This window comes from Urocitellus parryii, chromosome 5 (genome assembly GCF_045843805.1).
Source record: "Urocitellus parryii isolate mUroPar1 chromosome 5, mUroPar1.hap1, whole genome shotgun sequence".
Lineage (NCBI taxonomy): Eukaryota > Metazoa > Chordata > Mammalia > Rodentia > Sciuridae > Urocitellus > Urocitellus parryii.
In genome coordinates this window covers 157,356,790-157,380,884 of record NC_135535.1, presented here as the reverse complement: position 1 = coordinate 157,380,884, position 24,095 = coordinate 157,356,790, and the positions used below count along the sequence as shown (strand labels likewise).

Genomic DNA, 24,095 nt, shown 5'->3' with positions numbered 1-24,095 from the left:
CAGCAGCTTTGCAGAGCTAAGCTGTGATCACCAGAGAGGCTGGGCACAGCAGGGGCCCAGTGAGCTTTGGTCAGCCCTGCCCCACCCAGGAGATGGAGTCCCCGTGCCAGCAAGAGGCTGGTTCCAATAAAAACATCTTGCTCTCCCTGGAGTCTGACTTGACGCTCCAGCGGGCGTTGGCAGGCACGGCCTGGCAGCAAGGGCTCCCAGAGCTGCACCTGCTCTGACCACAGAGAAGCTCTGAGCCAAGGGCCCTGGGTGTGCCGAGAGGCTGGTCCTCAAGGGCCAGCCCAACCCCCAAGGTCACGTCCCAGGACAGGCCACCAGGGCCGAGTGGGCCTGCAGCCTCCAAACCCTGCCGGCCTCAACCAGGAGAGTGTGAGGACGGCCTCGCCGCTGGCACGCGCCGAGGCCTCCATTTGTGCCTGGCTCCATCCCTGAGAGAAGTCGGGTGACCCTCAGGGCAGCGCCCAGGGGATGAGGACCATGAGCCGGGACCAAAGGAGACAAGTGCAGGAGCGCCTGGGGACACTGGGGACACTGGCGGCCCTGCAACTGCTTCCATGGCACCAACAGAGCTGGGTGGGCCTGGGAGGACGGGGACCCAGACGGCACAGTCTCATCACACTGGAGGACGCATGGTGAGGGGCGGGGGTGGCTCTGTGCCCGACCTGGAGGAACGAGCCAGGGCAGAGGCTGGCCATCGGGTGTCCCGACCTGAGCAGGTGAGCTCCCTGGAGCCAGGGGACTCGGCCGAGGAGGCTGGGGCTGGGGAGGCCACTCGTCCCGCAGAGGAGGGTCACCCAGGACCCTGCAAGGTGGCCCGCAGCTCCGCCTGGCCTTGCTGTGGGGGTGATTATTTGGGGGTGGGAGGGGACAGGCGAGGGTCCATGTAACCAGAGCGGGTAGGATACAGTCATCTGGGCCAGGACTCGGGGGCAAGCTGGGCCCTGCTTCCTTGGTGGCCACGCCTCCCAACTGGGCCAGCTTTGGGAATGGAGACGTCACCTGACCCCTGACACCTCTCCCTTCTGGAGCAGGGGCCCCTACTGAGGTGGGAGTCAGGGGGACGAAGGACCTCGAGGTACCCCGACCCCCAGCCCCGGGGCTCACCTGCTTCTGAACAAAGTCCATGATGTTCTTGAAGTCGAGGTCGTCGTAGTAGTTCTCGATCCCTCGTCGGATGTTGTCGTTCAGAAAGTCGATGGTCTATGAGAAGAGGGGGCACAGGGAAGGCCTCAGGCCAGGTCCACCCCGAGGTCTTGGGAGGAAGATCGGTACCGACACCTTCCGCTCCCTGCGCCCAAGGCCCAGTGGGCGCCTGATCCCCGGCCAGGTCCCCGCAGGGCAATGTCCCCAGCTCCTTTGCAGAGCCGCCGGCCCAGGCCTGAGAGGCTGGGCCCAGCTTGGAGGCACTCAAGGGCAAGCTGGGCCCGGGGCACACTGGCCCCCAGCCCCATGCTGATGGCCCAGGGACAGACCTGAGCTGGAACCTTCCTCGGCCTTCCAAACCCCTCCCCTAGGCCCCCATCCTCCTCACAGAGGAGGACACTAAGGGACCAGCAGGGAGCACAGGGTGGGCAGGGAGTCACAGGGTCGCTGACCAGGGCTGGCCACCCTGGAATCCCCCCGCCTGGGCCTCCGTCCCTCTCTGTGGTGCCCACGGCCAGCGGGGCAGGGACAGTCCTCCCGGGAAGTGTGCTGGCATGCCCCCCTCCCGGTCACGCTAGATCAACAGCCGGTTGTGCCGAGATCCAGGACACAAAGGGCCCACAGCAGGCAGGGGCGGGGGTGGCAGTGTGGGCAGCCCGGCTCCAGGGCTCCAGGGACAATCAGAGCTTTCACAGCACTGAGGCGAGGGCCGGCAGAGGCCGGGGACAAAGGGGCATTCTTGGCTCTAGTGCCAGAGAGAGGAGCCAGATGATTCCCGGGGCAGGGGCCACAGGGTACAGAGGGACAGGAGGGCCACGGGGTACAGGGGGACAGCGGGGCCAGGTTCCAGGCCCATCCCAGCTCACGTCCCCTCTCTGAGCCTCAGTCTCCCACGTGTAAGCCAACCTGTAGGCTGCCCTCAAGGAACCTTCCAGATCTGAAGATCGAAGTCCAGGGCCTTGACCGTCCAGCCTCCTGGTCCAGGGGACAGCCCCGGCCACCCCACGGCAGGCACAGTGACTTGCAAGCCTTCATTTCCTCACCTCCAAAATCTAGAGGCCAACCTCTGGCTTATAAAGAGGCCATGAGATCAACTAAAGCTCTGGACGCGTCTAGCAGGACACGCACGCGGCTCACTACTGTTTCCAGGAGACAGACGCCTCGTGAGTCACTCCACACCGTGGTCACAGCAGGGCAACGGAGGCCCCGACTCTCATCCAAAAGACCCACTGTAACGGGCAGCCTCTGGGGCCGAGTCCCAGGGTCATCCTCGCAGGCATCCTGGGGCCCACAGAGAGATGCAACCTGCCCAGCAGCTCAAATCCTCCTACCCCCACTCCCTGCTCTGTGACTGCAGGCAAGTCAGTCAGCCTCTCTGGGCCTCCAATTCCTCCTCTATAAAGCAGGAAGAGCAACGGCAGCTTTGTTGTCCTACTGGACCCGGGCGAAGATGCTGACGCCAGGGGGTCAAACTCCCCGCTTGACACTTTAAGGTACCAAGTGAAGAACGCAAGATTCAGATTTGAGGTCATCTCTCCAAGATGGCCACCTCCTGCTCAAAGCCACGGTGATGCAGGAGCCTGGCTCTGGGAAGCAAGGGCTGTGCCCTCTGCTGCTGATCAGCTCCTCGCCCCAGGAGGGAAGGCAGAGCCTTGTGGGCGAGGCTCTGAACTCACCGCCTGCTTGGCCCCTTGGGTCTGGCCGTGGACCCCGGGGCAGGGGCGGCTGGACCAGCTGCCTGCTCACCACTCAGCCCAGGCGGAGCGAGGACCGGCCTGGCCACAGGCCCACCCTCCCCAGAGGCCCCCAAGTGACGAAGCCTTTCCAACGTCCATCTGGGTGTGAAGGGCCAGGCCAACTGGCCGGGGCCTGGCAGGGGATGGCGACGTAACGGGACACCAGGGTGGTCAGTCTGTCACCCCAGGTGGGGCCGGGGAATGAGCTCACAGCACCGAGTGACTTGTGCCAGGGGCACTTGGCTGAGCTGCGTGCCTGGTGACACCAGGTCAGGTACATGCCTGGGGCCACAGGGTGGGGATGTGGTGTGTGGCTTCCTTCCACCCTCAGGGCACTAGGGACACCCTCCTGGGCCACTGGGCTGTTTGGACCCCTGAGAACTGGCAACAGGTGGACAAGCCAGGAGGCCAGGGCAGGAGGAAGACAGCGCAGAGGGAGGCTGGTGGCCCCAAGGGAAGGTCCTTCCTGGCTCTCTGGGCTCCCTCCCCGGCCTCTCCCCACCCTGTCACTGAGTGCCTTCCCAGGGCACTGACCCCAAGGGAGGCCTCTGTGGAAATCCACATGGAAACTGAGCTGCCCTGCGGGAAAGGAGCCCTGCTGGAGGCCTCTGGGGACCTGGGAGTCGTGGGAGGGACAGATGGTCCTGCCCATGGGCAGCAGCTGCCCAGCTCCCAGGAGGGAGCTCTCTGGGTCAGGCTGGCTCTAGTGAGCGTGCACTGCTTCTGGCACTGTGAGTGCACGTGTGTACGTGTGTGTTTGCACATGAGCACACTGGGGACTTACGCAGGACACTGGAGGGGTAGCTGGGGGGGGTGAGGGAGGAAGTCCCGGGCGGGGGCAGGCTGTGCCTTTCTGAACTGTACAGCGCTCACTGATGTCACCAGCACCCGGCATGCTCCAAGGGACTCGAGCCAGTCGGAGGACGTGCCCTGGGAGTGTGGCAGCCAGAGAGAACTCGGCTTTCTGCAGCCACACCCAGAGGCCACCCGAGCCCGGCTCCGAGCCCGGTCACACCAGGGGAAAGCCACCTTTCCCGAGCACCACCGGCTCAGGAGGTCCGGGCTAGGTTATGTCAGGGGTAAGTGAAGGCCGGAGGCCGAGGGGCTTCCAGAGCACATTGTTGCTGCCACCAGATAAAGACAAAGAACTGTCCTTTCTAGATCTTTCTTTGCGATGGAGTTTTCAAGCTGTAGAACCTCTGCATCACCCTCCCTGGAGAGAGGAAAGTACAGGGATCGAACCCAGAGACACTCAACCCCTGAGCCCCAACCCCAGCCCCTTTTCATATTTTATTTAGAGACGGGGTCTCACTGAGTAACTCGGGGCCTCACCAAGTTGCTGAGGCTGGCTTTGAACTCTCGATCCTCCTGTCTCAGCCTCCCAAGTCACTGGGATTGCAGGCGTGTGCCACCTGCCTGGCTGGAAGGTTTTTAAATGATGAGGAATCACAGAGGTTGCAGCTCCCTGGCAGCAGGGAAGAGCAAAGAGCCTAGCAGGAGCCTGCCCTGCGGGGACAGAGCCGTCCTGGGCCCTGCAGGTTGCCCAAGGCTTCCTGCACTTCCTTATTAGCCTTGAGACCAAAGGCTGGGGAGGCCTGGTCTTGACAGCCCAGCTGCACACCTGGGCCTCAGCTCCTGGAGGAGGGGCAGCCTGGCCTGGGCTTCCATCCTCCCTTAGCGCCTATGCAGTCACCTCTGAATGTCCCCCAGTCCCCCTAGAAGGTGGGGACTCATCCTCATTGCCCCAGACCCCAGTCTCTGCCCAGTCCTGACAGAGGCCCAGTCTGACAACCCAGGACAGAAGAGAATCCCGGGGTCAGAGCTGAGAGGCTCTCGGGGAACATTGGCCCGAGGCTCCCTGGGGTCCGTCTGGGAGTCACAGGCTGGTCCCTGGGTAGGGGGGAGAGGTTATGCTTCAGTGTCCCAGGGACTTGGGGCTCCAGCCCTCACTCCCCAGCGGCCCCACAGTAGGTCCACCCGTGGGGGAGTCTGGCCAGGCCAGTTCAGAGCCTCTCCCACCCGGAGCCCAGCAGCTTGGCTCTGGGGAAGGGTCCCTGTGCTGACGGGCTCAGCCAAGGGAGCCGTGGCGCGGTCTAGTCCTCCTGCCCGACCTCGGGGTGTGTCCACAGCCAGCGCAGGTACCAGGCGGACAGGCAGGCCGCAGCTCCAAACGGTTCACTGGCCCTGCGCTGGGCAAGCCCTCCTTCAACGGAGAGGAAGAGAGAGGCCACTGCCCTCACTGGGCAGAGGCAGAGGGAAGGAGGCCTGGCACGGGGACAGACATTCCAGCCATAGCCCAGGGCGCTCCAGGTGCCCCACCACCGACATCCTTCAGCGGAAGGCAGCAAGTGTCCAGAGGGGCAAGACCTGGACGGTGGGGGGTCACAGGGTCCTCCTCCCACCCGCCTGGTCAAGGTGCCACAGCCACTTGGGCTTCTGAAACCTGCGTTGTCCCTGCCCCTGTGCCTGGCTGCTCCCCTCCATCCCCCACAAGCTCGGGGCCAGCGGCAGAGGCCTTGCCCGGCTCCCGCTGAGGAGTCCCTGCCTTTCACCAAGAGCTGATTTTTGGCCACTGTCTGAGCCCCTCCCTGAGAACCCACGTGGCATCCTCAGCCTGATCATTTGTTCTCACTTGTCACCACACATGTCTTCTTGTTATATGGTGGCTCAGAGAAATCTCTTGAAGGGAAACATGGAACCGGGAACCCACCTCCTCTTGGAAGCTGGCCTGGATTGCTCCTCGCTGATCTTTCCGCCTTCCTACCATCAACAGGCAAGCCCTCCTGCCGTGTCCCCAACACTGGCCCATCTCTTGCCTTACAAAGTCATGTTGCATTAAGGGTTGTAAAGCACAGTGGTTTTGGGGGGATGGAGGGAGGGACTGGGGATTGAACTCAGGGGCACTCGACCACTGAGCCACACCTCCAGCCCTATTTTCTATTTTATTTAGAGACAGGGTCTCACTGCCTTGTTTAGCACCTTGCTGTTGCTGAGGCTGGCTTTGAACTCACCATCCTCGTTTCTAAGCCTCCCGAGCCGCTGGGATACAGGCGTGTGCCACTGCGCTCGATGGAACAGTGTTTTTTTTGTTTGTTTGTTTGTTTGTTAATGTGGTGTTTTTCCCTTTAACTTTAAAAAACAAAAAAGAAAATCTGAGAACTAGGGAAAAAATAGAGGGGCATCCCACCCTTCAAGGGCTGTATTAATATGTTCCTAGTTCTGTTCCCTTCAGTCTTTTCCAGACCTATTTTTTTTTTATTGTGAAGATTTTTTATTGCATTTGTGATTTTGAATCCTGCTTTAATATTTTTATTTATCCCCATTGCTGTTATTATTATTATTATCATCATCATCATCATTTATTTATTTATTTATTTATTTATTGGGTACCAGGGATGGACTCCAGGAACACTTTACCACTGAGCTACATCCCCAATCCTTTTTTAGTTTTTATTTTAAAATAAATACTACTGGGGCTGGGGATGTGGCTCAGCGGTAGCGCGCTCGCCTGGCATGCGTGCGGCCCGGGTTCGATCCTCAGCACCACATACCAACAAAGATGTTGTGTCTGCCGAGAACTTAAAAAAATAAAATTAAAAATAAAAATTAAAAAAATAAATAAATAAATAAAGACTACTTAAAATCGCCCAGGTGGCCTAGAACTTGCGCTCCTCCCGCCCCGGCTTCCCCTGGTCTCTGGGTCGTGGGCGTGCACCTCCGACCTGGCTGCCTTGAACACTTTCTAAGCTGCCTTCCAGCTCTCTGATACCAGGAGACTGTTGTACTTTTACTTGTATGTGGATATTTAGTATTCCCTCCCCGCGGGAGGTCAGCGGAGCTGGGATTTCTGAGTCGGGCGTGGCCGTGGGCACTGATGATCTCAGCTACGCCAGAGGCTTGAGGCAGAAGGGTCTCAAGTTCAAGGCCAGCCTCAGCAACTCAGTGAGACCCTGTCTCAAAATGCAATAAGAAGGGCAGGGGGTGAAGCTCAGTGGTAGAGCACCCGTGGGTTCCACCCCAGTGCAACACACACACACACACACACACACACACACACAACGAGAACTCCTTCTCCTTGACGCAGGCCATAGGAACTCGAATCTTCCCCCATCTTTCGAGGACACAAAGACACCTCCAACCTACCCAGGTGTGACGCAGGTCACCACACCCTCCTCATTCCAGGGGTCTTGCCCACTCCCCTGAGGGAGCCACGCTGGAAGTCGGAACGCACAGGCCTCGCTGGGTGCCCACCCGCCACTCTCCACGGTGCCCACGCACCAGCGTCTCCGTGAGCCCCAAAGGACAGGTTCAGAGGCCTCCAGAGAGCGGGGCACAGCGAGGCCCTGCGGGGGGACCCGAGAGGGCTAGGGCTCTGCGCCCTTTCCCCCAGACCTCGCCTGTGCACGTCCCTCCTTCCTACTGTCCCCTAAGCCAGCACCCACGCCCCCGGAGCCCCGCGAGCTTCCCCAGCAACCTGCTGGCCTGCAGGGGGGGCTGTGGGACCCCGATGGGGAGCTGGTTGGTCAGAAGCACACGCAGAACCACCTGGGACTTGTGACTGGCATCTGAGGGGAGGGGACAGTCTTGGGCACGGAGCCCTCAGCCTGTGGAGTCCCCTGCTACCTCCAGGTAGACGGCTCAACACTGAACTGTGCTATGGGACACCCCGCTGGGGTCCACAACCAACCGATGGAGGGGGGGCATGGAGGGGGGGGACCCTCACACCGGGGTCATAGGGGGGACCTGGGCCTCCAGGACACACGAGGAGAAACTGATTTTGGTTTTGAGCTGATTCTCTCCATGCCCCTCCCCACCTCCACGCAGCACAGCCCCTGCCCACCAAGGCCCCAGGGGACACCCAATCAAAGGAGAAGGACACGCTCCACAGGCCGTGGCTCCTGCCAGGCTTGGGGACCGCTGGAAATTCTCCCAGTGACCTCAGGCCTGTGCTTCCCGAGCAGAGGGCGGGAGGCCCCAGGAGGCCCCAGGGCCCTTAGTGGGCTCGGCTCCCTCACTTGAAAGGAGGCCACAGCATGGCCTTGTCGACCTCCCGGACACTGGGAAATGACAAAGCCAGCTGCCTGGCCAAGCATGCCGGAACTAAGACCGCTGCTCACTGAGGAGGGGACTGGTTATTAAGGTGGCAGAGGCTGCTGGCCAGGAGCTGGACTGGGCTCTGGCCTGGAAAACACTGACCCGTAACCCCGAGAAGATCCCGAGCCAGCCAGGGGCCCTGCGGCCTGCACAGATGGAATGACCATGGCTCTCCCAGTGTCCTGGGTCTGCCAGCTCAGAGCAGATGATCCGGAAATTACCAAAGAAGCAAGGGGAGGAGCAGGTGGCAAGACTGAACTCATGTAGCCCTGAGCCGCCTCTGTCCGCTATGTGCTCTTGAAAGAATTTCTTAACCTCTCTGTGCACTGATGATGCCCTGTCCTGAGGCTCACCCAACAGAATGCAGACCCTTGGTTCCCAGGGTGTAGACCTGCCTGGAGACTAACACGAGGGAATCGGAGACCAAGAGCCATGAACCTCCCTAGCTTGGCTGGGCCCTTGCTCTGCAAACCCACGGGGCCAGGACGTCAGGCACCACCCCTCAAACGGCCTCGCTTTTATACCCATCACAACAGCCCTGTCGGGGCCGCCTCCAAAGCGCACACCAAACCCCACCATTTCAGTCCAGGCTTCCCGCCCACCAGCCACCAGCCCCTCTGCCCTGGCCACCAAAGCCCCTAGCTGGTCTCCTCCAGCAGCCCTGCCTGTCCCCCACCATCCTCTACCTGGAGCCCAGAGTCAAATCAAATCAGGCCTCATCCATCCCCGAGACTCTCCAAAGGCTCCCAGCGGCTTTTAAAAACATTTTGAGCTCCCAACCTGCAGCCTCTGAGGGCCCCTGTGGTCCCCAGACAGGCCTCCCAGCCCCCACTTCTGTCCCCCTCCCCATCCCCCATCCAATCAGCCAAGCAGTCTCCATGAGGCTCTGCAAACCTGAGAGCTCATTTCTGCTCAGCCCCCTCTGCCCGGGCCATGCCTGGCTCCTCTCCTTCTGTGGCCCTGTCCTCCCCCACGCCACCCCTGGGTCTCTCAGGTCACCTGTTTCCTCGTCCCCAGCAGAGTGGAAGCCCCGTGAGGATGGTCTGCCCTGTTTGCTGCAGCCCCCGCTGACAGCCCGGGGCACACAGTAGGTGCACAGCACACAGGTAGCTGGTAAGTAAATCCCCAGGCCCACCTGGTTCCGGAAGATCAAGGCCACCACGCCACCGATGAGCTCCATGATGAGGCAGATGCCAAGGATGTACATGAACTGGAAGACAAAATTCAGAGACTCACCTGGGGCGGGCGGGGACGTGCCTGGGGCTCAGCTTCTTCTGCTCCGAGAGCAAGCTCATCAACAGGGAGTGTCACCTGTGGCAGCTCCGGGGCTCCCTGGCCTCGGCCTTTCCTCCAGGGAGAACTCGGGATCCGCTCAGCTGTGCCCGGGAGGCCCGCCTCTGGGGCCAGGAGGCAGGAAGACTGACTCAGCTGCCCCAAGCAGGCTGTCACCCCCTTTGGTCCCACGGTCCTCATTGGGGTCTCGGTGGTCTAGGTCCCCACTCTAACAAGAGGACAGCTGGGCTCACTCCAGCTCGGCCACAGGGGACAGCCCTGGCTCCATGGGCGGGCTTCCCAATCCACCCAGAGTGGCCAGGGGTCACCTGATGCCACCCCTTCAGCGGAGAACAGGCCACCTCCAGCTGATGCCAGCACCTCCAGCCTCGGGCCGGCCCAGCCCCTGTGTGTGGGACGGACGGGAAGCCTCCCAGCGGAGGCGGACACTCGAGGGTGCAGTGGTGGATCTGCTAGGATCTGCTACCTGGATGGTCCCCACCCTCGATACAGGGATTCAGGTGGGGCTGACGCCACCCCCTGCCCCTCCCCATGTGACATGACCCAAGCCAGGCCACCAGAGCCTGAGAGTCAGCCAGGAGAGATGCCTGGGATCCAGCACTCTAAGGACTCTGTGGCCCGAGGCTGCAGTGACCCCGACACAGAGAGCCAGAGGACAGCGCTAGGCAGGAGCCGTCCCCTGAGAGGTGGCCAGAGAGACGGCCCAGCCCTACCCAGGGGCACCACTAAACCCCCCCAGCGTGGTCCGCGGGTCGCATGAGCTGATGCTCCTGTCTGGCTTTGCCCGTTGTCCCCTGAGTGTGGCTTCTCCTATTGCAACTGAGGTCAAGGGGAACAGTTCAAGGAGCAAGAGCAGCATTCAGGCCAGCTTTGATAAGCACACGGGGTGGCCCGGGCTCTCCTGGCCACCACGTCCTGTGGGCTAGCCCAGGGGGTCCTCGGGAGAAGCCGCTTGGTGGTGTGGACGGAGGAAACCAAGCTGCACCAGGACCCGGGGTTGGGGGTGTCTCCTGGGCTTTCCTGGAGACCCCAGGGACCCCCCAGCACCACCTCCCGGCAGAGGCCAGGCTCACTCACCGCCTGGAGGAGGTACAGGTTGTCCCGCAGGGAGGCCAGCACGCCCACGAAGGAGACCAGGAACATGACGACGCCCAGGAGGATGAGGATGATGGCGGGCGCCAGGAAGGCGCTCTCCAGGGTCTTGTACTTCTGCCGCTCGACCTCGGCGTAGATCCCCACAGACAGCACCAGGGCCCCGATGAGCTGGAGCAGGAGGCAGGGAGTGAGCTGGCCCCGGGGTCACGCCTGCGACCCCAGAGGCTCAGGGGGCTGAGGCAGGAGGGTCTCAAGTTCAGAGCCAGCCTCAGCAACTCAGGGAGGCCCTGGGCAACTTTAGAGACCCTGTCTCTAAATTAGATTTTTTAAAAATAAATATGATGTGTGTGAGTGTGTGGGTGTGGGTGTGGGTATGTGGGTGTGGGTGTGGGTGTGTGTGGGGGGCTGGGGTGTGGCTCAGTAGTTCAGCGCCCCTGGATTCAATCCCCAGGACCAAAAACAAAAAAAGAAGTCAGGGAGGGAGCCAGGTGCAGTGGCGCAGGCCTGTCATCCCAGCGGCTCGGGAGGCTGAGGCAGGAGGATCGCAGGTTCAAAGCCAGCATCAGCAAAAACGAGGTGCTAAGCAGCTCAGCGAGACCCTGTCTCTAAATAAATACAGAAGAGGGCGGGGGAGGGGGCTCAGTGGTCCAGGGCCCCCGAGTTCAATCCCCAGGACCCGTCCCCCACCCCAAAAAAGAAAGTCAGGGAGGGAGGGAGGGAGGGAGGGAGGAGAGGGGAGAGGGGCTGACCTCCCCATGAAGAGCCCGTCCAGGGCTGTGGTACCTGCCCCTGGGGGCTGCCCCTGGGGGACACCATTATGGGCTGAACTGGGACCCCCAGATCCCTCTGCTGAAGAGCTGTAGACTGTGACTGGAGATGTGCCTTTAAAGTGGTGACTAAGTCACAGCGAGGTCATGGGGTGGCCCCCTCCAACACGCCCGTGTCCTTCTACGCAGAGGTTGTGGCACAGACCCACAGACCACGGGGAGACACGGGAAGAGTCGCTACACGTCTCAGGGAGGACCCCAAGGAAGCCAGCCCTGTCCACACCTTGACCTGGGACTTCCGACCTCCAGATGGCTGGGAAACCCAGTCTGAGGGACTTAATGGTGGTCCCTGGATGCTACGGCAGCCCTGGAGGTGAGGGTGAGGGTATCGAAGGGGAAACAGAGGAATTTACTTTCAGGATGACCAGAAGGAAGGCTGAAGGTTGAAACGAGGAATTTTGAGGGGATTTTAAAATAAGTCCCTTGTTCTCAAGTTTTCTGACAACGGAGAGATGATCCACGCTGTTACTACGCACACTGTCATTCACCATCAGGAAAACCCAAGCTCCTCGCTGCTGCCAAACACACCTTATGTGCTCACCCCAGGGCCTTTGCACAGGTAGTTCCCACTACCTGAAATGCGCTTTCTCCTGACACCCACGTGGCTCAAGCCCCATGTCCTTCCATCTTTGCTCAACGGTCACCGGCTCACTGAGGCCTTCTGGACACCTTATTTAGAAGTGGAAAGTCCCTTTTTTCCGGTTTCATTTCCCTCCTTTGTATTTATCAGTATTTAACATACAACATTATTTCCTTTATTTTTATTTACTTATTTATTTTTGTCCTCTCCACCAGAACATAAGCTCCATGCCAAGGAGGATTTCTTTTTATTGTTCCAGCACCCTGACATTCCTGACACTGGCAAACTACAACAGATATTTATCATCAAGGACTTGTATGAACCAGAGCTGGGCTTTCCCACCCACTCTCGGGTTTGAGTCAGACCCTATTTACCCAATCTCCTTCCTGTCCAAGGATCCTGACTTTCCAGAGGATGGGGGAAATCAGATGACGGAATTCTCCACTGAGCTCAAGGCCTCATGGGAGAGTAACCAGAAGCCTTGGTGTTATCAGTGAAGGTCTGAGTATAGGAGGTGAGGGACACACACAGGCGGCATTGACAAGATGTGCCAAGGCCATAGCTTTCCCAGTGTCACCATCCGGCCACTGAGAGGCTGCCTGAGCTGACTTACAGGGGTAGATGTAACAGGCCCCCTGCTGAGCGTCACATCCCCTTGGCCTCCTTCTGCACAGGCCAAGGCTATCCTGACTGGAAGGGCCTGCTTCCTCCCAGGTTTTGACAAGCCACGGGGACGCCAGAGTCACACAAAGAGGGCTTCCCACGGAGACACGCCACTGAGGGTCACCAGGAAACCCCCTCCTGGGCCCAGCACCCTGCTGTAGTTCATGGCCAGGTGCTGCCTGTTGACTCTCGAGGCCTCTCTCCAGGGCACGGTCCCTCATGCTCCAAAACCCAGAACATGCCGGGTGCGGGGGGTGCACGCCTGCAATCCCAGCAGCTCAGGAGGCTGAGGCAGGAGGATGGAGAGTTCAAAGCCAGCCTCAGCAGCTTATTGAGGCCCCAAGCAACTCAGCGAGACCCTGTCTCTAAATAAAATCTAAAAAGGGCTGGGGACATGGCTCAGCAGTTGAGTGTCCCTGGGTTCAATCCCTGGTGCCAAAAAAAAAAACCCAGAACGTGGTAAAAACCGTGGCTCAAGGCCGGCCTGGGCCCCCCAGGTCCTCCGAGAATGACAGCAAGCAGACTTCAAAAGGCCAGATCCCTGGTTCCAAGTGACCCTCGTGACGAGGAGTCACTCCCTAAACCCTAACCTGAGTACACAAAGGGCCCAGGGACCGGCCACCAAGGACCCCAGGTCCCCACGGAACACCCCACGGAGCCTGAAGCCCCCCGAGCCCAGGCGTGGAGCCAGGCAGACATCTAAAGGCCCTGCCGAGGGGGGTCCCTCCATCTGGATGGAAAGCGGGACTGTCCCCTGCCCCTGCACCCCACAAGGCTTCCATCCTATCACCTCCAGATCGACCCCTTCCCCGGGACCTGGTTCCTGTTGCAGAAAGGGTCCCTCTTCCCCAGCAGGACGAGGACATCTGGTGTCTCCCCCACGCCCCCATCGGCCCCTTCCTGCCCGGCCCTGTCCCTGCCGTGAGGTGCCCAGCGCTGGAAACCAGGAGGGCATCGGGGGCCCTTCTGATCCTGCAGGCTCCCCAGGGCCGGCCCCTCCAGACGGCTCTGCGGGCAGGAAGCGAAGCCCACCCCTGGTCTGATCCCACCCATCAGGGAGCACCGCGTTTCCCTGCTGGTTCGCCTGGTGACACTTCCAGACCACGGAAGCCACCGGACAGGCTCCCAGGGCCCATGCGAAGACCCCCCCTCCGTGCACGGAGCTGTCACCAGCCCGCTCCTCCTGTCCTGCAGGCAAACCCCGCGTGGCTCCCTCACAGCAGGGTCCACCGGGGATCCTGGTCCACACAGGGCTTCGGGGACAGAGGGGTGGACAGGGGCCCGCAGAACCTTCCCAGGAACTTCAAAGTTTCCAGATGATATTTACGTCTCCAGTGACACCACTTTATCCATCAGAGCACAGAATGGCTGGCCCCAGGCAGCAGGATCCCTGCTCCTGCTAATTATAGCCCTTCCCCAGGACCAGCCCAGCCCAGCCAGGAAGCAGAGGGCCCAGCTGTCAATCAGGATGGTCTCGGCTAAACAAGGCTGTGGTGGGGCCAGGAAGGGTGCCCTGCACAGGCCAGGGGCCCGGCCCAGAGCTGAGGCTGGCCACCTCGCAGCATCTCCAGCAGGCGGCAGGGGAGCCCGCCATCCAGCCACCCAGATCCAGAGTTCCCCCCCCGAGTCCAGGAGCTCAGCCGCCTCCTCTGCAGGGAGAGGCCGAACCCCAGGCAGCCGCTGGGAAGCAGGAGGCCCCAGGATGCATCCCGGCACCTGGTGTCCTTCAGGAAACATCTGGTCACCGTCCGGCTGGCTCAGCCCCAGCTGGAGCAAGTCAACACTTAGAGGAGAACCGGTGGGTCCATTTTTACTCCTAAAGGGATAAATCAGGCTGTGTATGAGGCTCCATGGGGTTACACCGTGTCAGACAGAGGCCAGACTGAGGCCAGACAGAGGCCAGGACAGCGGCAGCTGGAGACATGCTGGGGTGGAGGCAAGGAGGCCTGGACAGGGGTCAGAAAAGCCAGGAGTGGGGCTGCACGCTGTCATCCCAGCAGCCCGGGAGGCTGAGGCAGGAGGACTGAGAGTTCAAGGCCAGCCTCAGCAACAGTGAGGCACTAAGCAACTCAGTGAGGCCCTGTCTCCAAATAAAATACAAAACAGCGCTGGGGTATGGCTCAGGGGTCAGAGCCCCTGGTTCAACCCCCGGCACCGAAAAACAAAGTCAGTAAATAAAGGAGCTAAAGAAAAACGAACCTCTGCCACAGCCTGGATCTTAGGTGTCCCACCAAGGCCCACGGCACGGGCTGCTCCCCACATGGCCCTACGGGGGTGGTGGGGCCCAGGGAGAGGTCTTCAGGTCACTAGGGACCTCCCTTGAAGGGAGTGATGGGCACTGGCCCTTCTTTTCCGTCTTTTTTTGCTTCCCTGACCACAGGGTGAGAGGTTCTGCTCCGTCACACGCTGCCCCCACCATGTGCCGCCTCACCACAGGCCCCAAAGCAACCGGCACAGTAGGTCATGGACGAGAACCTCCAAAAATGTGAATTGGCATAAACCTTTCCTCTTTATAAGTTGGTGACCTTAACTGTCTGTTACAGTAACAGAAAAATGGCTAACGGGACCTCTGACGGCAACGTTCCTTTCTATGTGAATGCAGGCCACCAGTGGAGGTCGTTAACAGACCTGCCACGGTCACCAGTAGCCATCACATTGCTGTCCTTACAAGTACTTTAAAACATTGTCAGGTGCGGTGGCGCACGCCTGTCATCCCAGTGGCTCGGGAGGCTGAGACAAGAGGATCGTGAGTTCAAAGCCAGCCTCCGCCACTTAGTGAGGCACTAAGCAACTCAGTGAGACCCTGTCTCTAAATAAAATATTTTAAAAGGGCTGGGGATGTGGCTCAAAAGTTAAACGCCCTGGGTTCAATCCCCAGTACTACATATCAGTCATGTGTGTACATACACATTTATATCATGTATATTAATTCAAAATCGCAGCAGTATTAGACTCACTGCTAAATCTCATGATTGAATGCATTGGTAAAGGAGCATAATGCTACTCTATCACAAATTTGGTTTTATAAAATTTTAATGATTTTATCACCGTGTGATTGGTTTCTTTGTGACACTGTGCATTTTGTTATATGCCTATAAATATGCTGTTCTGGGGCTTCCCTAGGCTTCCCCAGTTCCAAAAGTGAAGTCCCCTGGTCTGTGGGAAGCCCAGCAAGTCCCACTGTGGAGGCGCAGAGGGCCCCGGGGACTGACATGGAGAGTGGGAAGAGGGAGACGTCAGAACCCCCGGCTTTCCTCCTAGGAAGCCCCGAGAACTCACTCTAGAACCTTCTCAGGAAGCACCAGAGGCCCCCAAGCCATGTGGAGCCCAAGCAAAACACTTTTCAGAGTCCCAGCTTGCAAGGGGTGGGGAACTCAGAGCTGGCTCCGCAGCCGGAGAGAGTGTGAAGAACCTGGGGCCAGCAGGTGCCCTGCCTCTGGCCCAGAGAAACCAGCCCCTCCATCCGCCCTTCTGCCGCGAGGCCAGCTCTGCCTGGCCCTGGGCCAAGCCCACTCTGCAGACAGCCACCCACGGGCTCCGCCCCTTGTGTCCTCTCTCCCTGCCAGAGGTCAGGGTGCAGGAAGGGACAGTTCCGGACAAAGTGAGAGGCCGGAGCGGCCCTGGACCTGGGTTTACTGACTCAGTCCCCACGGCCTGGGCACGCTCTCGTGGCCTCTCTTCCACCTGTGAAGCCGGAAGGCCTGCTGCCGTCACCGGGCAGTGACATCATCGTGCATCACCCTGCCAGGCCGCACCTCCTCCTCACACCCAGGGAACCCGATGTCACTTCCCAGAGCAGAGACTGTGCAACCCGGAGCCCGTGAGAGCCAGGTCCAGGATTCCAGAACCCGACCCGTCTTCTGGCCTGTCACTAAAGTCCCCAGATGGAGAGACCTGGGGTGAAACAGCTTTGCAAAATGCAAAGATGCCAACAGAAATGTCTGTGACCGTGGCGATGCCTAACATGGTAGCCGCCAGCCGCTGGTGCCTGGCGAGCTCCTGGCATGTGGCTCAGGTGCCTGAGGAGATGAGTCTGTCATTTTTTTTTTTTCTTTAAGAGATGAGGCCATGCCTTGTTGCCCAGGCTCACCCCAAACTTCTGCGCTCACGAGATCCTCCTGCCTCAGCCTCCCAAGTAGCTGGGAGTACGGCACCCGCCACTGCCCTCCAGCCTGGATTTGTCATTTTCTTTCATCTTCATCCCATTTCAGTTTGGTCACTTGTAGCTGGTGGCCACTACTGGGTGGCTTACCTAGAGTATCTGCCCTGGAGGTTGAGCCTCGCCACTCCCACGTGGCTCCTTTGGGAAAGCAGAGAAGGATCACGTGCCCAGTCAGCCTTCTGTACCTGATGGGACAGCATGTACCCGCTTCCTGCAGGAGGAGACCCTCTCTTCTCCCCTTTCCCAACAGAGCTCTGTCCCCAGGGAGAGCAAGACAACCAGATCCAGGGGATCAGGGCAGTGCCCCAACCCAAACTGAGCCAGGGCCACTCTGTTGCCCCGAGAAGGTACCTGTCCACCTTCAGGACCACCAGAGAGTATCCTAAGCTCTACAGACTGGACCTCGGGCCTCCTGAGCAGGTTCCAGCCCTACTCCAAGCAGCCTGTGCTTAAGGGCCTGGCTCCTCTCCAGCGCCAACCCACAGCCAGTCCTGGAGAGAGCAGCAGAGGCTACCTCCCCATGCCGGGCCCCTAGACTTTGTCACTGGTACTTTGCTGCCGACTGTCTTGAGCCTGGACAGGAAGAACTTCCCCCCTTTATAAAAACGGGACATCAAACTTGGTGCCTATCATGATGTCTGTCATCTCAGCGACTCAGGAGGCCGAGTCAGGAGGATCTCAAGTTCAAGGCCAGCCTCAGCAACTTGGCAAGATCCTGTCTCAAAATAAAAAGTAAAAATGGCTGGGGATGTGGCTCAGCCATAAAGCACCCCTGGGTTCCACCCCCAGTACCAAAAAATAAATAAAAGCTGGACTGGGGGCACGGAGAACTTGATGCTTCCCGGACACATCCTCTGGCACAGGTGGCTTCTGTGTTACTTTTAGTCATGTCTGGGACCCTTTATTAGCCAGCCTTCCTGTCCCCACTGATCTGCTGCGACCCACTGCCATTCCCTAAGTCACCTCACCTGCCTGGTCTACTCTCTGCCTCTCCCACTGGTCATTCTGCTGTTCTTACACAAAACTCCCTGCTGTGACTGTAGCTTTATAATCTTGGCATCTCGGAGGCAGAGTCCCCCACTTCCTGACTTTTTCCTGGATATTCTTGGATCTGGACTCTTTCATCATATCAACCTCTGTGAATAAAAGAAGGGGGCGTTGGACACTGTGATACATGCCTGCAATCCCACAGACTCGGGAGGCTGAGGCAGGAGGATCGCAAGTTCAAAGCCAGCCTCAGCAACGGCAAGGCACTAAGCAACTGAGTGAGACCCTGTCTCTAAATAAAATACAGAATAGGGCTGGGGAGGGGGTTCAGTGGTCGAGGGCCCCTGAGTTCAATCCCCAGCACCAGAAAAAAAAAACAAGTGGGAGGGGGCACTGACTGGGACTACACTGAATCTATAGATCCCGTTGGGGAGAAGCGACATTTTGGATCCTCTCAGGCCTTCTGGCCCACGAGCAAGGCCTATGGCTCCTCATGCATGTCCTCTTTGTGTCCGGCTTCAGTAATACGGCCCACCTACCTCCCCGCTCGCCCCCGCTGTCTGGCAGAGCTGGACAAGGCCTTGCAGGGTCCGCCTGGCCCGCCTGTGAGCCAGCCCCTGGGGAACCCTGTCCTCGGAACACAGGCCCATCCAGGAAGCCGAGTGGGCACCGCAGCCGCTGTGCTGACCCTCCCGTCAGCAGAAACTTGACTTAAAAGACTCCTCCGCACGCAGCACATTCCAGGCTGGGACGGAGCTAGCTGGAAGCTCTGCCGGCCCTGGTTATGCATCCAGCCGGGGCAGAGTGGGCTTTCCAATCAAGGACAGCCACAGCCACCAAGCACAGGCCCTGAGCTGGCCCAGCCCGGCCCCTTCTTGGGCAGCAGAGCTGGGGGCAGGTGGGTGGGCATGGCCTAAGAAGTAACTGACCAGGACTCTGAGGCCAGATGCAAGGAAATCACGTCCCCTGGGGATATCAGAGGAGGCCCTGGGGTGAGAGTGGGGCGCACCAAGTCTGTTTCACGCTCCTCGGCCTGCTGTGGGCCCAGGGACTGGCCCGTGTTGCTGCGGGACGAATAAACGTGAGAAATGATATTGCTGCAGCCGCCTCTAAGCCCAAAGAAGGAGCTCGTGGTGACTCTCCTGGAACACGGCCCTGGGAGCTGAGGGCTGAGGGTGACTCATGTTGAGTCTGAAAACCGTGGAGACAGCCGCAGAAAAGAGGGGAGTCAGGAACAAGGCCCCTCCACCTACACCTCCTCCCGGGTTCCTCTCCTCCCCAGACCTGTCTGTCTTGCCACCCCTGAGTCTGACCGTGAGACCCAGAGCCTGCCTCGGGGGGCTGTGTCCCCACCGTCCACAGCTAATGGGGTCCGCAGAGGATCTGTCCTGGCTCAGGCCCGCAGTGGACTCACCGGCCAGAGGCCACCCAGCGCAGAAGACAGTGCTCTAGGTGCACCCTCGATGTCTGACCACGGGACAGGACCCCCAGCTCAGGCCACCTCCAGCAGCACCCCAGGCAGAGAGGTGGAGCTCTGAGGACAGGGACGGGAATGGAGTCCTAGAAAAATGGGCTTGGGGACCCCGGGATGCAGAGCTATGTGGGGAGAGGGCTGCTCCCGGCTGGGGTCAGCACTGGGGTACGCCCCTCTGCCACCCCACTGCGGGCCAGCCCTCCCCCGTCTTCCTGGGGCCCAGGCTGCCTTCCCCTGCAGACCCCGGCGCCCACGCCCAGGCCCAGTGCTCACTGCTGCAGCTTCCAGCACAAGTGGACAAGACCGTCCCCACGGGCCCTTTAATAGGAGATAAGGCACACTGAGGTCACAGAATGACATCTGTCCTGTACAGTGCCCTCCAGTTCAGGTCCCCGCAGCCTTTCAGAGCCCGCACTTGGCCACCAGGGACCGGCCCAGGCTCCCCTTCTCCTCCCAGAGCAGGACTGTGTATGCTGTCAGGAGAGACCCGGCTGAGCTGGCCACACATAAATCAGGGGCTGTCTCCACACAATTTTGGCACGATGGCAGGGCTTGCGGAGATGCCCTATCATTGCCGAAATCACGGCTCCTGTTCTGAATGCAAGATGCAGGCTTTTTTTGTTTGGTTTGGTTTTGTTTTTAAATATCTTTACTTACTTATTTTTATGTGGTGCTGAGGATCGAACCCAGGGCCTTGCACATGCTCAGCGAGCGCTTTAACACTGAGCCCCAGCCCCAGCCCCAGATGCAGTTTTATATGTAAGAAAAGAACGAGCCAATGGCTTTACATGTACGGGGGACCTTGGCCCTTCTTCCCCTCTTGGCTCAGAATGCCACACCTCTGCCCCTTTGTTCTTGGAGCTGGAAGGGACAATGGGATCGCGGGTGAGGACCTCACAGAGTGCGCACTCCCAGGGCTGATCCCCAAGGCCACAGGGGAAAAGCAGGCAGCGTCGCTGGTCTGGACGGATCCCTGGGCTGGACCGTGAGGGTGCCTGACTCTGCCACCTGGACAAGCCCCTTCCCCGGCCGCTGGGTCGGGGAGTCGCGCACATCAGCTGGCTGAGGCGGCGCAGTCCTGATTTCCATCTGGCCCAGGGATGTTGCAGTTCTGCATGAACGAAGAACCCCCAAAGGGGACAGAGACGCCCCCGCTCCCCCAGCCTCGATCATCAGGCACACACTGTCAGCACTTTGTCCCACAACAGCCCCAGAAGAAAGACCACTGTCATACAGCCAAAGGGGGCTCAACCATCCTCCAAAGCTCAACTCAAAGTCCTCCTCCCCCAGGAAGACTTCCTGGGTCACCCCTGTGATAAGGGCCTCCCTCCACTTCTTTATACTTAAGAAACCAACCAGGGGAAGCACTCACCGGGGTGATATTTAAGGGGTTAACCAGGCCTGCGGAACAGCTCATTCAGATGTCTATTACCTACTGCCTGCAGGGCGTGGCGTGGCAGCAGGACCCAGCACACACAGGCAAATCTGACCTCGACAGCTAACACAGGAGGCTGTCCCGGAAGCTTGAGGGAAGTTTGGCAACTTACCACCCAGACCACACTGCTGCCACAGAAGCCACAGGGAAACGGATGAGCTAAGCCAGGTCACGATGGCTCAGTGAACCAAGACGCCCCTGAAGCCAGATGTCACACCAGAGCTCCTAGGACCCCTCGGGAGCTCCTTGTTTCTCTCCCCCCCCCCCCCCGTAAGACCCAACCAGACACCAGAAACCGTTCCCCTTTAGAGCCCTTTTGGTCCACACCTCACTCAAGGTGGACCTGTTCTGAATTCCAAGCCACCCTCACTGACTCAACTGACATCAAGCACCTACGAGAGACCAGGCCCTGGAAACGGACTGGTGAGACCTAGTTCCTGTCCTCAAGGAGCCCAGCCCGGCAAGAGACAGCAGCACACCAAGAAACGTGGCAGATGCCAAAAAGGGTGTCGAAGGGACAGAGGAGGAGATGCTAAGTCAGACGGGCAGGATCTGGGAAGGCTTCCTGGAGGAGGAGGAGGTACTTGAACTGACTCCATTTAATGGACAAGCAGGAATTGCTCGAGTGCACAAGAGATAAGGAGCCCCAGGTGCACATGAAGGTGCCGCGGGGACAGATCGCAGGACTGGGGCCAAGGACAGACAGGAGGAGAGAGAGGAGGGGGCCCGGGAGGCTCTCAGAAGCCACCGGAGCCCGGTTTCATGGGTTAAGCCAAGAAGTGAGTTCATTCTTTCAACATCTACTCATGGAGCACTTATTAGGCACCAGCCTTCTTGGAAGCCAGGGGTTCTCAAAGTTAGTGGTCTCAGAATTCCTTTCCGCCCCTCAAAAATCTTGAGGCCTCCAGAGCTCTCCTCCTCCGTGGACAACATTCACAATGATTCACCATGACGTCAGTTAAAACTGAGAGTGTTTTAGATATTTATTAACTTATTTAAAATGATGATAGATCGACCTGTGAACATACACGGCATATTTTTTAGAAATATTTTTTCCAGAAAAAAAAATGAAGGAGGAGAGTCGCAGGGACTTTGTATTTTTGCAGATATTAACGTGTGGCCAAGGGGACAACAGATTCTCATAGCTGCTCCTGGTTCCGTCTATCGTCACATCAGCCGAGTGCCCTGAAACGGCCCACCCGGCGCCCCGAGGGGAGGAGCAGGGGGCTTCTTAGTATTCCCATGAAGGTGGTTTGACCTCATGGGCCCCTGAAAGGGACCCCAGAGCTTCTTGGACCCACTGTGAGGACACACCAAGGCACAGCCCAAGCAAACCCCCCACTTGCTTTCCTTCCCCTTCTCCATAAGTTTGAATTTGCTTTTCAATAAAAAGAGAAGAACACAAGCGGCATCCAAGGCCCGCGCTGCCCAAGAGGAGGCCTGTGCCAGGCCTGAGCTGTCCTCTGGCTGCTGCTCCAGGCCCCGAAGGCAGGCGACAGGAAAACCTCGGTGCCACAGCCAGGGCCTGAGGGTCTTCCAGAGTCGATGCCTCCCCGGGTATTTACTAACTGCTAACTGGCGCTAAACACAGGCTAGAACCAGAACCCAACTATTACATATAAGTGAACCTACTAAAAAACAGGACGCCCAGGGCTTCGGAACACACCCTTTGTGCAAGAGACCTGGAGGGGAAGCGGACGGCTTGGCGCCTTAGATCCTTCTTCTCCTGCTTTAGAAAATCAGGACCAGAGAAGATAAACACCACAAAGCCACCTGACAGGGAAACCCCAGTGCTGAGAGGAGGGAAGGTCACAGTGCGCCCTCCCTGAGGGGGGCTGGTGTGACCCAATGAGAAGTACTCACTAGCTAAGGCACTCGCCCCTCAGGAGCTGTGTGACGCTGGATATCCTATATCCCTCTCTGAGCACGGTTTCTCTCTATTATAAAACAGGAATAGAATGCAGGCTGTGTTGGGACTGAACACATCACAGTACTGAAGTCCCCGGAAAAGAGCGAGGAGCAGCCACCTGGGATCTTCATGCCTCCAAAGCTCCGGCCCTTCTCTTACCACGTTGCTCAGCCTCTGGTCAGCACAGGGGGATTTCCTGGCTGAGAAGTCAAGTTCAATGCCATCGACTTGAGATTTTTCTTTAAACCAACCGTCTTTTCCTCTGAGAATAAATTGGTTCCTGACCTGACCGCATCAGCACCTGTGCTGTCACAGATCTGAGGTACTAACTGCTGCCTTCAGAGACGTCACACTGAATACAGACACGCTGGACATTTCTAACACTGCCCCATGGACCACCGAATGTCCATGGACCCCCAGGAGTACGCAGATGGATCCTGACCTGGCCCAACCCTCAATTGTTCAGATGGGAATCTGAAGCCCAGAGAGAGACTGTCACTCCCACGAGGTCACACAGCAAATTAGCCGTGGGTCAGCAGCTGTGACCCAGTTCTTCCGGCTCCCAGGCCAGTGCTCGTTCCTCTGCAAGCTGCCCCCCCGCCCCCCAATCAGGAGCAAAAGTTCTCACGCCCTGGCACATCCTCTCCAAAAAAAGAAAAAGAAAAAATTTTTCTGAAGGACAGAGAAGCCAGCTCCGTTTCTGCCTCCCTGCAGCTCTGGAGGGCCTGAGGAGACCAGGGCCCAGAGCCTTCGACCCTAGAGGTCTGAGTGCTCCCTCCCCCTGCCGCCCCCCACACACAGGGTGCCCATCAGCCCTCTTCCTGGGGGAGCCCCGAGGACCAGGCTTCACTCCCGCGCCCTTGCTCCTCCAGCAGAGCCTCTGGGAGAACTGGAGGCACCCAGATGTCAGAAACGTGTGACCAGCGACTGAACAACGAGCAAAACCCCAATCCTGCCTTGAAGAGAGACAAGTTCCCACCAAGCACAGGTGGTGGCGCACACCTGTCATCCCAGAGGCTCGGGAGGCTGAGGCGGGAGGATCGCGAGTTCAAAGCCAGCCTCGGCATCTTGGTGAGGCTCTAAGCAGCTCAGCGAGACCCTGCCTCTAAATAAATTTTTTTAAAAAGGGGCTGGGGGTGTGTCTCCATGGCTAAGCGCCCCTGGTTTCAATCCCGGGTACTTAAAAGAGAAAAGTTCTCCTGCAGAAGAACAGACGCCGTCTCCAGCACGCACTGGCCAGTCCCTGCACTCTCCGAGCCTCCTTGCTCAGTAGCAGGACAGGGACAAGCTGCTCCCAGGCCAGAGCATCCCTAGAAGGATGTCCACAGAGGAACCCAGCCCGAGCCGCGCACAGGAAGGGCCCACGTGAGCTCAGAAAGACAGAGGAAGAGGATGTGGGGGGCAGGCCCCGGGCAGAGAGAGGGCAGCACAGGGGGATTTCCTGGCCGAGAAGTCAAGTTCAAGTCCACGTGAGGCCAGCAGCAGAGGAGAGCTCCGTGGAGAAGGAAGACAGCAGGACACAGACCAGAAGCAGGCCCCGGCCCACCCTGACGACTCCAGCCCTCATTTCGTTTCTGCTCTGACCACAAACCCCTCCCCTGCCCCTTGGGGATGTAAAGAGTTATGTGGCCATGGCTGTCCCTGGGGGAGCCCCGAGCCCAGCTCTGACCCAGTGTCCCCACCAGGGC

The 24,095-nt window shown here is 59.0% G+C and overlaps 1 protein-coding gene across 1 annotated transcript in view; it reads right to left on the bottom strand.

The window, feature by feature from the left end:
* The window catches only part of Tspan15 (tetraspanin 15), a 39,768-nt gene that overhangs the window by 5,115 nt on the left and 10,558 nt on the right, over positions 1–24,095 (bottom strand). The window contains exons 2-4 of the mRNA XM_026394659.2: positions 10,353–10,538; positions 9,118–9,192; positions 1,114–1,209 (exon numbers count right to left, since the gene is read on the bottom strand). Coding sequence (XP_026250444.1) covers positions 1,114–1,209; positions 9,118–9,192; positions 10,353–10,538 — 357 coding nt within the window. The remainder of the gene's footprint in view (positions 1–1,113; positions 1,210–9,117; positions 9,193–10,352; positions 10,539–24,095) is intronic.